Source organism: Drosophila biarmipes, chromosome X (assembly GCF_025231255.1).
Source record: "Drosophila biarmipes strain raj3 chromosome X, RU_DBia_V1.1, whole genome shotgun sequence".
Classification (NCBI taxonomy): domain Eukaryota; kingdom Metazoa; phylum Arthropoda; class Insecta; order Diptera; family Drosophilidae; genus Drosophila; species Drosophila biarmipes.
This window is the reverse complement of record NC_066611.1, coordinates 22,412,483-22,426,045: the sequence shown is the minus strand read 5'-3', so window position 1 is coordinate 22,426,045 and position 13,563 is coordinate 22,412,483. Positions and strand designations below refer to the sequence as shown.

Sequence of the window (13,563 nt, the reverse complement as noted above, 5' to 3'; positions counted from 1 at the left end):
AAAGAGATTGAGTAAAACCATCGGATTTCTTAGCTGGACATGGGGAAATTTATTTCTTGATTCGTTGAAATTTTGATTTTTGTTAATCTTTTAAAAATAATTGCATAAATAGGTTGTAATTATAAAATGTGTTTGGATCGAATGATCTATCAGCTACAAAGTACTACATAAACACAGCACAAACACACGCACGCGCCAAATCACCCACAGGCACACGCTTTTCCATGCGGCTTCACAAAACCAGGTTCGATCAAGGCAATCTATGTATGTTCATCATGGTCGTCAGAGAGAGGTCCTGGGAACTGCTCTTCTCCTCCAGCTCCTATTCGCACCAAGCACGTAGGGCTAAGCATTCCTTTTGTATACCCTTGCAGAGGTCTCCTCTCTATAATATCAATCTTCCTGATCTGCTCTAGTGGTTACTACAGGAACTTGGAAAGTTTATCATGTTTACGGTCATGTGGAGAACAGTTTTGAAATCGGACAACTTTATCCTAAGACTACAGCAACTTCTAAAGATAATCACATGCGATTTGAGAGGTTGTCGTTTAGAACGGTTATTGGGAGATCGTGTGAGGTGCGTCAAACTGGGAAGACTAATTCACTCGAACTAACTTCTTTGTGGTTTAAGATACAACATGAAACAAAGGATTGTCGCTCTTTCTAGCTTTGTACTTTCGACACTTTCTGACTTCTTCCTAAACATCCGGGTGTATTACTGCAAGGGTATAGAAACTTTGGCTCGCCAAAGTTGGTTTCTTTCGCGTCTCTTGGTTTGCATGATATCAATCAACTTCCGCTTTATAAATACATTTTCAATGTCTCAACAACAACAATTGAATTCTCATATGTGTATAAATATATCTATGCTTAACGGACTAATTTACAATTGTATCTCTCGCCATCGCTCTAAAATATCTATATCGTGTGTATATATATTCCATATATGTGTGTATATGTGTGCTGGGTGTTAAGTATATCATTTTCTTTTTATTGTTATAGTGTATATTTTTCGAGGCGAGAAAGCTTTTCAATTTGTCATTTCAAATTTGCAAATTAATTTCGCTTCACTACCAGATCTTGCGATCTTGCTTTGCTTAGGCAGCTACAGTTTTAGCATTCCTTGGAATGGAACAGAGGCCACCGGAGGCACCGATAACGAGAACATCGATCAATTTGATTGTGGTTCACGGGGTTCAATTAGCATTTTAGTTTGTATTTTGCAGTTTTTGTATTTATCTGTTGTTTCCATTAAAATATTTACAGTTTACGAGTCAATGTTAGAGGTCCATAAAATTATGTGTATCTGTATCTGAGTGAGTGGGGGGGTCGTCTAGTTGATGTATAAATGGAAATACAAAATGGTTATAAATTAGGAGTCTACATCAAACGAATCGATTTCTATGTGCGGGATTGGATTGCCATTTGCCATGTGAGTAGTGTGCTGAAAACGCTTCTGGGATGGTTTGGGACTTGTTTAAAAGCAAAAAAAAAAACAAAACTGGGGCTTCGGGACATCCTGCTTCCAGTTCCAGTTTCCGGTCCTGGGATCAGCAGCAGCAGTTGGTACAGCTTCTCGGCCACAATTTCAATTGTTGTGCTGCACTCTCTCCTAAAGTAGTGTGTGTGCGGGGTGTGAGTGTGTTTGTGTAGCAGCAGTAGGTGTGTGTGTGTTTTAGGGTCTCTTATAAATCTATAAACCGTTTAGCTCTAGCAATTTTGGTATCTATAATACACGAATCGCTTATTATGCCCGTAAATCTAATTAAAAAAATATAGTGTAAGTCTACAATAATAGAGTAGCATAGTTTAGAATAAGGGGTCTCGGTATCTCTAACTATCCGTATCCGCATCCTCATTCGCCTCGGCATCGGCATTGGCATTCGCAAATGCATCTGCAGCCATATCTGTTCCATCGTTTCATGCATCTGTGGCATCTGCGCAAGTGCCTAACTAGTGGGGTTTGCTTATAGTGTAATCGTATTCGTAACCGTATCTCGTTTATACACAAACAACGTTATGTAATCTTACAAATATCGTGATTTCTCATCTGTTGCATCTGTCTGACCGTCCATTGTGTTTTTTAGTGTATCACTTATTCTACTGCAGCCATGGAATTGTGGAGTTTGTGATATCCATGGAGCTACCGCCGGTTACCTCGTGCTCTGTAGCTCGCCGGCGACGCTTGAACTGCTGCTCGCCGCATGCTTGTTGATCCTGCTGCTGCGCCGGGTGCCCACCAAAACAGCTGCTCCTTCTCCATCTCCTCCTCCTCCTCCTCCTCCTCCTCCTGGCCATGGTGGCCTCCTTCGCCGTCATCAGTCCTTGCCGGAGGAGCTGCTGCCACCGAAGTCGCCACCGGCATTGCCGCCCATCTGCTGCGGAATCACCGTCAGACTCTTAGGTATCTTCGACATGATGGCGTTCTCGATGAGCTTCTGCTGGTGCTGCTGCTGTTGCTGCTGCTTGAGGGTGAACAGGCTTCCAGCCGATTTGCCGCCTGCTCCGCCGCCGCTCGTTGCCGTGGCCGGTTTGGCCGTGAGATGTGGCAACTTGCTGGCGGAACTCCCGGCACCTCCTCCATTTCCGTTGAGCAGGTACTGATTGGGATCGGGAAAGTTCTTCCACAGCCAAGAGTTGTTGCTGTTGTCCAGTGGGCTGGGCAACAACGGTTGAAAGCTAGGCGCCTGGCTGCCAATCTGAGGATTAGTCAGTGGAGGCATTGGCTTCGGCGCCAGTCGGGCAAGTCTGATAGCCGCTCCCGCCGCCGCTGCCGCTGCTCCTCCTGGTTGCAAAGTGGGAAGCTGCTGTTGCTGCTGCTGCTTTTGCTGCAGCTGCTGGAGCTGCTGACGCGCCGTGTGCTGCTGACGAGCCGTGTGCTGCTGAGCAAGCTTCACCATGTTGGAGAAGGCTGTCGCCGATGCGGCGGAGTTCTGCTGCTGCTGTTGATGATGCGCCTGTCCCTGTGCCTGTTGTTGGTTCTGCGGCTTTTGCTTGGCGTTGGCCTTGAGCATCTGGTCGCGCAGCAGCTTCTCCCTGCGCAGGATGCACATGCGGTTGTAGTCGAAGATGGAGATGAGGTATGGCTTGCCACCGGACTGCACCTGAACCAGAGCGGGCAGCCGTCGACCGTCGGCGGTCTGATAGAGAGCGTGCGATTTGTTTGGCACCTTCTGCTGATCCTCTAGCGGTATCAGCGTGGGCTTCCAGCTCTTGCTCTCGTGCCGCTCCTGGGCGGTTAGGGTGTCCGGGAGTATGACCACATTAGGCGGCGCTGATGAACCCGCGGCTCGGCTTCCCGCTGGTCCAGCGACCGTTCCCGATCCTGCTGAAGGCCCTGCTCCAGATCGTGGAAGTTGCAGCCTCTTGCCCGGCAGGTTGCCGAGTAGGCTGTTGGGCGCCGCTCCTGCTCCTGCTGCTGCTGCTCCGCTCGTCCGCCGGCGATGGAGACTGATTAGCTCTGGAGGAGAGCTTAGCAGTTGGGCGACATTAGGAGGTTTCTGCACTCCACTGGTTCCCGCTTCTGATCCTGATCCTACGCCCTGCTGCTGATGCATCGGTGGCTTCAGCTTTGACTGCAAGGCTGTGGAAACCGGTTCGCCCTGGCTGCTGAGCAGCTTGTTGGCCACGTCGAGAATCTTTTGCTGCTTCTCTGGTATATGGCTTGCCGTTGACTTGTTGGCCAGGGAGGCGATGGATGTAAGGAAGTTTTTAGATGAAGCAGCAGAGGACGTTGAGGTGGATGCGTGCGAGGCGGGGGTTAGCGGCAAAATTTCCACGGCTTTGTTTATGCCCAGGAGATTGGTCTTTAGGATACTGCGACTGTTGCCACCTGCGGGCACCAGTGGAGGTGCATCCTTGGACTGTGCGGGCGCGGCAGCGGAGACCTTGGTGACGGCGACTTCCTCCGGCGAGGAAACGGCAGACGAAGAGCTGGAAATGGACGTCGAGGATCCGCTGTTGGACGAGAGTTGCGACTTGTCCTTGGGGCGGGCGATGATCGTCACCGCATTCGAGCTGAGCTGCTTGGTCAACTTGTGCACCGAGACTGTGCTAAGGCTTTCCAAAAGTGATTCCTCCTGCCTAGCACTCGACTGTCCATCGACCGCTCCTCCTGCCAGATCCACGCCCTCGTCATCATCGTTGAGCTCCACAAGCGGAATAATGGGATCAGCTGATGCATTCTGCTCGGATGAAATGCACGCGGAGGAGGACGAATGGCTAGTCATGGGCGTTGTGAGGGCAGTGGCCAGTACACTGGAGCCCGCGGGCTGGGGAATCCCGCTGCGCTTGCTGGAGCCTGAGGAAGATGGACTGCCTGTGCTGCCCAATCCTCCACAGTGACCGTGGTCGAAGGAGTTCAGACGCTGGCGGACAGTTTCCGTGTATACCGTGGCGTTGGAGGAGGCGTGCGGTGCCAGAATGAGATCTCCGTTGCGGTAGTACTTCTCCAGCAGGATCAAGTGACGCAGGAAGGAGCTTTGGTTGCCGTACGGCTTCTGCAACTCCTCCCAGAGGCGGCGCGTCGGCTCGTCGTACTGCAGGAAGGTCTGCACCCGAGTCCAGCCCTCCGGCGTCCGCTGGCTGCTGCTGCAGCCGAACGGCACCTTGAACTGCACGCCCAGCTCCTCCTCGCCGTGGAACAGTTCACGCATCGAAATGTTCGGATTTCCGCGGAGCACATTCGAGATATCTGCTCCAGAGCCGCTTCCTCCGGCACCTCCGGTTGCAGCTGCTGATCCTGCTCCCGCAACACCTGCTGCATCTGCGCCAAGATTCTGCTGCAGGATGGCCTGGAGCTTTGACATTTGCTTGCTGCTGTCGAGGGCTGCGGTCGAAGAGCTACTGGAATTGGAGTCGGTTGGACCGTCATAGTCCACGACCATGGGCATCTCGGCATCCTCCTGCCCGTCTGTGGTTGCCCTCTCCGACTCCGTCGCATTGGGGGCCTCTTCTTCATCCGCCTCGGACACCTCGTGACTGCCATCCTGCAGATTATGCACCTTGAGAAGCCTGTTAATTCAAGAGGATTGTAACAACCCTGGATGAGTCACAATTCGATACAATTTTATACAACTGAAACAAACCTCTTCCTGTAGTTCTTGACGAACTCCGCCTTCTGGGACTTGGTGCTATCCGGAGGTTTCATCAACAGATTGGCAAAGTAGCGGCACAGCTTGCAGACGGCAGTGCCCATGCCAAGTTGGACCGGGATGCCCATCTCGGACAGCGCCTTCTCCAGCCGATCTGTGTCCTGCTAAAGAATCTGAATTAGAACACTCTTCTCGGATAAGGACGGCTGCAAGTAGACTCACCGTGGTTATGTTGTACATATGGTTCTTGCCCAACCTCCGCTTGCACAGTACGCAGCCAGAGAATTGGATGACCGTGTTGTAGTGCGCCTCGCACAGCCATACGATCGAGGAGCCAGCGGGAATCTCTAGGCTGAGCTGGAACTTCTTCACGCTCTTGCGGATGCACTTGCGCCGCAGCGAGTGTCCTGCCGCCTCCACACAGTCCTTGACTGCACAGGAGCGATGCTGCGCGGCTCCCGTTGCCGAAGAGCCCGCCTCTCCTCCGGCCACCTCCGGAATAACACTACCACTGTCGCCGGCGAAGTGCTTCTCTAGGGCCGCCGCCGCCGCGGAGCCGCCCACCCCCGTCTCCAGGTGACCTGGGGCCGACAGACGCTTCTTGTAGGATGGAGCATTCGCTCGCCGATCGACGTGCCTGAAACAGGCGTCGCACAGGCAGTTATCCACCGTAAGCTTCTCCTCGTCTGCAAATGATAAGGAAACTAGCGAACATCAGAGGAGGTAAAAAAAAAGAGATCAGCAAAAGCAATAAGTTAGGCCACATTTCACAGATTATAGGCTATGAATTCAGTCTGGCTGTGTACTTACTGGCTAGGATCTTCTGCTGGCGCTCCACCGACTTGATCTGACCCACGTGGCAGGGGGTGTCATAGAGTCCGAACTTTCCGCTACAGTAGTAGCACTGGTCCTCGCACAGCCGCCCCGGGTGGAACTTGAACGAAGAGGCCTTCTCCGGAATAAGGATCTTTTCCTTTTCGTCCTTTTTGACCATCTGGTAGAAACCGTGCTCCGTCTGGCCCTGACTCTCCGAGTGCGACGAATCTAGGGAAGAACATGGCTAGTTAGGGCAATATATTCTTCGGTCAATTAGCCCGTTTTCTCGGTCAGTGCGTCAGTGTCTTTCCATGTACAGTGGGAACGGGGAAATGATTAATGAGGATGCGAGTGACGGTGCCATATGTACAGTGTCGGAAAATGGAGAAGATCATTGCTCCCGGATGGAGAATTTGAAATGAACGTGCACGAAAAGTGAGGGGCAATATCAAACCGAACTTTTTTTCCGATAGGGAAGTTTATGAAGCTGCTATAAGCCTCAGTATATCAACATACATCAAATATTACAAGAATTTGAAACAATATGATTTAAAAATCAGAAAAGTTTTAAAGTTACAAATAAACATATTTAAGAATGAGTTGCAATGTCCTGTAAGATATGAAATATCCACTAATGGGTACATCTTCGACAAGATCCATTGCAACTGTGCTCCAATCGTTCGGTTTGATTTTTAGAGTGAAAACAGCCGGGTAGGCCAAATGGAGCACCCGATTCCGAATGAGAGATCTGATCTATACGCACAGTACTGGACCGCAGAGTTGCTACCGTGCAAGGCTACCGTGGAGTGGTGGTTGTTAGTCGAGCTGAAACGGTTATTGGTCTTGCGGCCGGGATTACCAGTAGTGGCTACAATTAACTTTCTCGCACCTTCGTTCTGGAATGAAAAGATGGGTAAGCAGCTATCGTTAGTCATCTGTTCAAGAGACGAGCGCATAGTAGTTGGCAAACCCACCTCGTTCTGAATCGTGTAGTAGGAGTCCTCGGCGTGGGTGCCATACTGATCGGCGGATCGGTCCGCAGCCCCGTGACCACGAGCCCGACCCTTCTGGAATGTCATCTTGAGCGATTGCCGGCGGACTCCAGCACCTGCTCCCGCTCCCGAGGCCAAAGCACCGCTTGATTTGCGTGTGGCACTGCCCACCGATGAGGAGGATGTGGATGACGCGGAAGAGGAGCCACTGCCGCCATGGATAACAGTACCCGTGGGCAGGCCACCACTGCCGCCCACACCTCCATTGCTGCTCCTGTTCAGCTTGATGACCGTCTTCAGAGTACCGCTGGATTCCACATGCGTCGCACTGCCTCCTCCCCGCGCCGCCTGACGCTTGTGCTGGTTATGGTGATGCTGCTGGAGTTGCATTTGCGCCTGGCGAGCTTGTGACTCGAGGAGAAACTTACGCCTCTGTTCGGCGGCCTGGTGTGTGAGTAGACCCAGGTTCTGCAGGTGGATTTCCTGCTCCTGCCGCAGATTCTGCAGATGGTTTTCTTGCTCCTGCTGCAGGTGCTCATCGCAGATCGATTCCTGCTTGCCATTGGGTTTTTCATCTTCCTCCTCCATCTCCTTGGCCAGTAGCAGCTCCGGTTTCTGTTCAGCAGCTATCGCTGCGAGCGGTTTTTCCTCGTCATCATCCTCCTTTAGGTCCAACTGGATGTCCAGACCCTCGGCAGCTGTGCTGGTGGCAGATGTGGACAGGTTCTCCTTGTTATCCTCGGGGCCGCAATCCGCATCCGTGGCGGCCTCTTCCGCCAAGTGGTTTGCTAATAGTTGATCCGTCTGCTGCTTAATGTCGATGTAGGATTCCTCCACCTCCATGGCCACCATTTCGTCCGCTGGCGAGGGTTCCTTGGATGGCGAACCATCCACCGGTTCCTCGCCGGCAGAGCTTTGCGGTTCTTGGGCGAGTGCATCATCCTCGGCTTGCTGCATTAGGACCTTTTGCTGGCTCAATGCATTGCCACTAGCATCTAGTACACCCTCCTTGGTCAGCTCCTCCATAATCTCGTGGTCGAGGTCGTCGTATTCTTCTGAAGGGAATAGCCTTTCCTCCGGCTGATCTTGGGCCTCATCGCCATTGATTACGAGGCCATCGTCCAGCACGAGCTCGGGCTCATCGTTGCTCTCGTCCAGGCGGAGCTCACCTGCCTTCAAAGAGCTGTTTGAACATGTGTCTTCTTCTGCTTCGGAAATAATTTGAACTGTGATGTCAGCTGGAACACCAAAAGTACCTTCAGCCATCATTTCAGGAAGACATTCATCGAGCTCTTTTTCTGCTCCAGGCTCCAATTTTTGCTCCTCTTCCTTGGCATGGTGCTCCTTGATTTGTGGCAGAGGGAAATCCAACTGATTCACCTCGCCGTCAACAAGCATCTTCGCATCCCCTTCCGAGTCATTGCTGCTCACCGTCTGGACGATTTCACCCAGCTCCGGATCCTTTTCAATGCCCAAGTTGTTTTCCAAGAACTCGGGCTTCTTGTAAAACTTCCGCACGCTGACCGCACTCACGCCCTCGCTAATCATCTCAGGACTAAGCGATGGAGCCTTCCCCGCTGCTGCGGACACAGTGGCAGATTGAGTGGCGGTTTGCGATGCGGATTCCTCGGCTGTTGCCGCTGGCAGCTGCTTTGGTTTCATCTCGGGATCGGCGGGCTTGTTGATGCTCTCTGTGTCCACAGTGAGCGGTTCGATGCAGGAATGACCATTGGCGCTCGAGGCACCGGAAGTGGAGGGCAGGCTCTCTGGCAACAGGCTGTCGTCAAAGTCCGGCGTGAGTTTCTCTTGCTTGATGTCCGAGGCGGCCATTAGCAGGTCATCCATGGACGAGGCCATGCTGTCCTTGGAGTCCTCATCGCCGGCGCCGCCCTGCGAGCTGGGAGCCAGTGAGCTGGCCGAGGCAGTCTTCCGTGTTGTGGAGCCGACTCGCCGCCGCTTTGGTGGCCCCGGTTCTTGGGCCACTGGCGTCAGGATGCCCGGTGATCCTGCCTTGCTGAGTCGCGTGGCTCGCGTAGTGGCCGCCGCCGGCGAGGAGGAGTTTCTGTTCTGCGGGCGTCCACGTCCCCGCCGGCTGCCCGATATCGGAGCAGGCGTTGGCGTAGGTGTGGGAGTGGGCGTGACTGATGGAGAAATAGAGCTGATCTCGCTGGCATCAACAGGTTCCTGTTTGATGGACACAGCAGTTGAGTCCTCATCACCTGGTGCCTCCACCTCCTCGATCTTAACTACTTCTACCTTGCTGAATTTCGCACTGCTGGAGGCCTCCGGGTCGACTTCGGCATCTAGGGATCGCTTTCGCTTCACCGCAGACTCCAGAGGTGGAGCCACAGCCACTGGCTTCTTCCGGCGGCCGCGAGAAGGTGGCGGCTGCTCTGTGACGGAGGAATTTGTGGCTGCCAGGGACGCGGAGGCGAGAATGACTCCAACGGTGGAGGACTGGCGCCGATTACGCGTAACCCGCGTGTTGACCACTTGCTCCTGGGCGTGTGATTTGCGGGTAACGCGGTTGCAAGTTGGTGTCACCGGCGCTATCGGCGCCACTGGAGTCAGTGCCTCCTTAACCTTTTCCTTCTCCTTATCCTTATCTTTATCTGCATCTTTACTGGCAGCGCTATCTTTTTCTTTCTCTACATCTTTTTCTTTATCTGCAGCCTTTTCTTTCTCCGTATATTTTTCTTTCTCCACGGATTTGTCCTTCTCTTTTATTTCTGACTCAGAACTTACTTCCTTTTGGCGCTCTTCCTCCTTGTCTTTTATATCTTTGTGGTCTTTTTTGTCCGCAGCTGTCAGGGATTCCAGTTCATTTCCCTCGCCGACCTGCTCCTCCTTGGACTGACCAGTTGCAACTGCAGCTCCTGAATCTGCTGCCACGGCTGGCGTCTCCTCGGGTTTGACTTCTTTGGCTTCTTTCATCTCTTTAATGGACTTGCGTCCTCGTATGACCGGCACTACGGATCGCTCCACAGAGCTTTTCCGTTGGCCGCCCGAACCCGTTGGCTCCTCGTTGCTGTCCAGTGCTCCGTCGCCGGCCTCACGCCTGCTGGTCGTGGGCGAGCTGAGTAGGAGCAGTGGCGACGAGTGCCGGGTAACCCTCACGCTCTTGGCCGCCACTCCATCACTGCTGCTGCTGGGCGTGACCACCGGCGTGAGCGTTGGCGTGGGCGTGGACCTAGGCGTTTTAGGGGCTGGAATCGAGTCCTTGGCATCCTGCTCCTTTTCACATTCCACCTCTGAGGCAGCTGCTGCTGCCGGTGGCTCCTTGGCCGCCTCCACTGGCGGCGTTGGGGTGCTTCCTTTGCTAATGAGGGCCAGTTCTTCTCCGACGCCCTCTGATGGCTCCTCGCTGCTGGCCGTAGTCTCCACGCTGGCATTGGCATTGTCGTCCAGGGGGGCAGCTGCTGCTGCTGCTGTTGTTGTGACTTCGTCAGCTCCTCCAGAGCCTCCTGGCGGCTTCCGGCTCGACATCCTCGAGGGGCCCTGGGCAGCTGCTGCCGACGTTGCTGCTCCTATGTTGGCCGCTCCCCCGTCGCCTTCTGGTGCTGCTGCTCCACCACCACCACCACCACCTCCTGTTGCTCCCTGCGATCCGATGCTGATTGTGTCCAGTTCGAGTCGCAGTGATTTGGTCCCATTGGTTGACTGTGATGTGAAGGATTACCTGAAAGTAGGTAATAAAAAGTTGCATTACTAATCCGCCATGTGGGAGCACAATTTCAGGGGGGATTTGTCAACCCAGAAGAGTAAGAACAAACCGACAAAGGTGAATATTATTCCGGAGTATCTTTCGGGTAAAGGGAAATTCCCTTTCCATTTCGAAAACGCTGATAAGCATTTTGAAATTCACTTATTGAAAACATTGATAAGCATTTAGATAGCCCAGACAGAATGTAAAGAGATTAACTAGTTGTGATAAATGCTAGCTAATTTTAAAATGTTCTATGTTTGGAATTTACTAAGAAAATAAAGAATGATATACTAGGGCGTTAAAAATTAAAAAATAAGAGATACAACCACTTCCTCTAAGGACTTTTGGCCAAGGACTGAGGGATCATTTCCCGATGCCTAATCCGAACCAAAGCGAGACTGCGAGTGAGTATCTACTACAACTATCTGGTAGCCGTAAGTTTATGGCCCTGGCTTTCACCCGGTCGAACGGTCGGCCAAGCGCAAGCCGCTTTCTTAGCCACTTTCGGCTAATCCAATCCCCAGGACAATCCGTCCACTCGACTCCAGTAAAATGCGGCTAGAACATTGAACATGCTTTTGCGGTTGCCAGAAAGCACATTCTCCGCCTGCCCCCTCCACCGCGTCGGCCCCTGGCCCCCCTTTTCTATTGATTTCGAAAAACAAGTTTTGGCAGCAGCTGGGAGCTGCGAGAATGCGAGGAAAGCGAAACGAGAAGAGAGGAGTGGAGAGGAGAGGCCGGGAGAGAGGAGAGCAGGCAGAATGGGAGAGGAGAACCCGAGGAAGTGATGTGCGTTGAATAATCCTCAAATTGGTTTAGCTAAGTATAAGTATCCTGCTTTTGGCACTTTGCCACTTCTTTTTCTTCTTAGCCATCCCAGCCGATCCCAGTTGCTTTTGATTTTGGCTTTGCTCTTGACAGGCGCCATTTTAGTGTGACCAGAGCGAGGGCAGCGCAGCGAGATTCGAAATTGCAGTTTGCACCGGCAAGAAAAGCGGAAAACTCACACGGACAGGCACACACCAGTGAACACAACTGTCACAGCGACGGCAACAAAACAGACGAATAAAGGAAGTGAAAGAGAATGGCGAATAACAAAATGAAGACCCCGCTGTATATACACCACCATCCACACATGTACAGCGCGCACACACACACACTCACGCGGCACAGTGTGCAAAAACGCCGCGATTGTAAACACGGATGGAGCGGAAGAAGCGGAGGAAGCAGAAGCGAACGGAAACTGGCCGCACAATTTTCACAAAGCGGAAAAGTTGCCAAAGAATTGGCAGAGTTGCCAGCATTGCCCGTTCTCGTCCGCTCGCTCGCTCGCTGGCTTGGCCGTTCGGCAAAAAGGAAAATCCGTGGAAACAAACGCCTTCGGTGGCGTTTGCTTGCAACCAAACCCGAGGGGTTATGGGAGGGGAAAGCGAGCCGAGACGAGGAACCAGAACAGTGGGGCACACACACAAAAAATGGGTGGCAGTGACGTACAAGCACACCCAAAGCGAGCGCACACAGACTGGGCCAGCGCACACGCACAGACACTCGCACAACACTCACACGCACACACACACACAGGCTGGCAGCAGCGAGCGCAGAAAATTTCTTTTTCACTAGGTTTTCGCAAAAAATACGAACGCGAGCATTAATAAACGAATGCCTGTGCCTTCTTTCCTTTGGCAGTACAGCGAGTACAGCTTTTCACCCAGGCACTTGCACAGGCACACCAGCACACACAGAAACACGGGTGGGCGAGGAAATCCCTTTTCATTTCCTTGCCTTTGCATCCACTCGCCTTTCCTTTCCGCAGGTACTCACCGAATAGCAACAAACAAAAAAAAATAATAATAAAATAAAATGCAGAACCCGAACAAGAGTTGTGAACGCAAACACGGTGCGAAGCGAAATAACGAGCCAAAATGGAGAGCAAAAGAGCGACGCTCGGCTCGACGGCGAAATCGCTGAATTCGCCGCCTCTCGCCGCGACTCTTCGCCGCCCGATATACTGCACTATCGCACCCGGTTTGTTTTTGCTTTTGCTTTTGTTATTGGTTACTTGCCTGGGTGCAACCCTGCTCGTGGGCGCCCGGGAAGGGTGGCAGTCCTGCGGCCCGGATCCCAACATCCATGGGCTACTTATGGGTGGTATTTGTTTAAAGGCTTGCAAAAAATCAGTACAGAATGATATTTTAAATATTCCGATGGGCCAGTTGCCTTCGACAGAGCCATACTATACTCTTTTTCCATTATTATGGTGGAAAATACCTTATGTGGAAATTCTTTTTTTTTTGATTTCACTTTAAACTATGTTATATTTTGGCAAGGAACATCTAATTTTCAAAGATATTTATCCGAATTTGGAAATAAATGTGGATAGGTAAACATATTATTTTACAAAAAGTCGTCACTTATGTTGCGACCAGACGATCAAATTATACTAAATAATGTTACAACAAATATTACTGCAGTAAAAAAAGTTGTTTACAAGGTGCGTTAAAAAACCTGGTGAGGTGTGATTAAAACATGCATAACTTGGTTAACAAAATCAATAGCCTTTTTATCCTGAGAATAAACAAAAACAAATTAAAAAGATAGTAGATGGCATAAAGTATGTTGATCAATTGCAAGAACAGGTACTTGATACCTAATAAATTGGAGTTTCATTAGACGCGCGCAAGTTAAATGAAAATATTTAAATTACTAATTCCTAGAAAGCCCTCCTAAATTGTATGTAATTATGAATAAATACATGTTCCCTTGAAAATAATTAGGTCAAATGAAAATATGAAAGCAAGTATGCTTTCCCAAATTTGACATTCCACTTGGAACAGCTGTTTTCTGCCCCAGGGATAGGGCATTTCCCACGTCGACGTGCGTTCTGGAGACCGGCGTACGTGTTGTTTTTGGCAAATGTTTGTTCGCTCTTTTCGCCGCGACGTCGCTTGTTGTTATT

At 51.4% G+C, this 13,563-nt stretch overlaps 1 protein-coding gene across 1 annotated transcript; it reads right to left on the bottom strand.

Annotated features, from left to right (window-relative positions):
* Positions 1-25: 25 nt before the first annotated feature.
* Positions 26-10,410, bottom strand: LOC108023277 (platelet binding protein GspB). Its single transcript, XM_017092563.3, is given in 7 exon segments — positions 26-2,332; positions 2,334-5,013; positions 5,088-5,257; positions 5,316-5,779; positions 5,904-6,137; positions 6,673-6,805; positions 6,884-10,410. Coding segments are annotated over 7 exon segments (7,374 nt in total). The 5' UTR covers positions 10,388-10,410; the 3' UTR covers positions 26-2,143.
* Between the last annotated feature and the right edge of the window lie 3,153 nt (positions 10,411-13,563).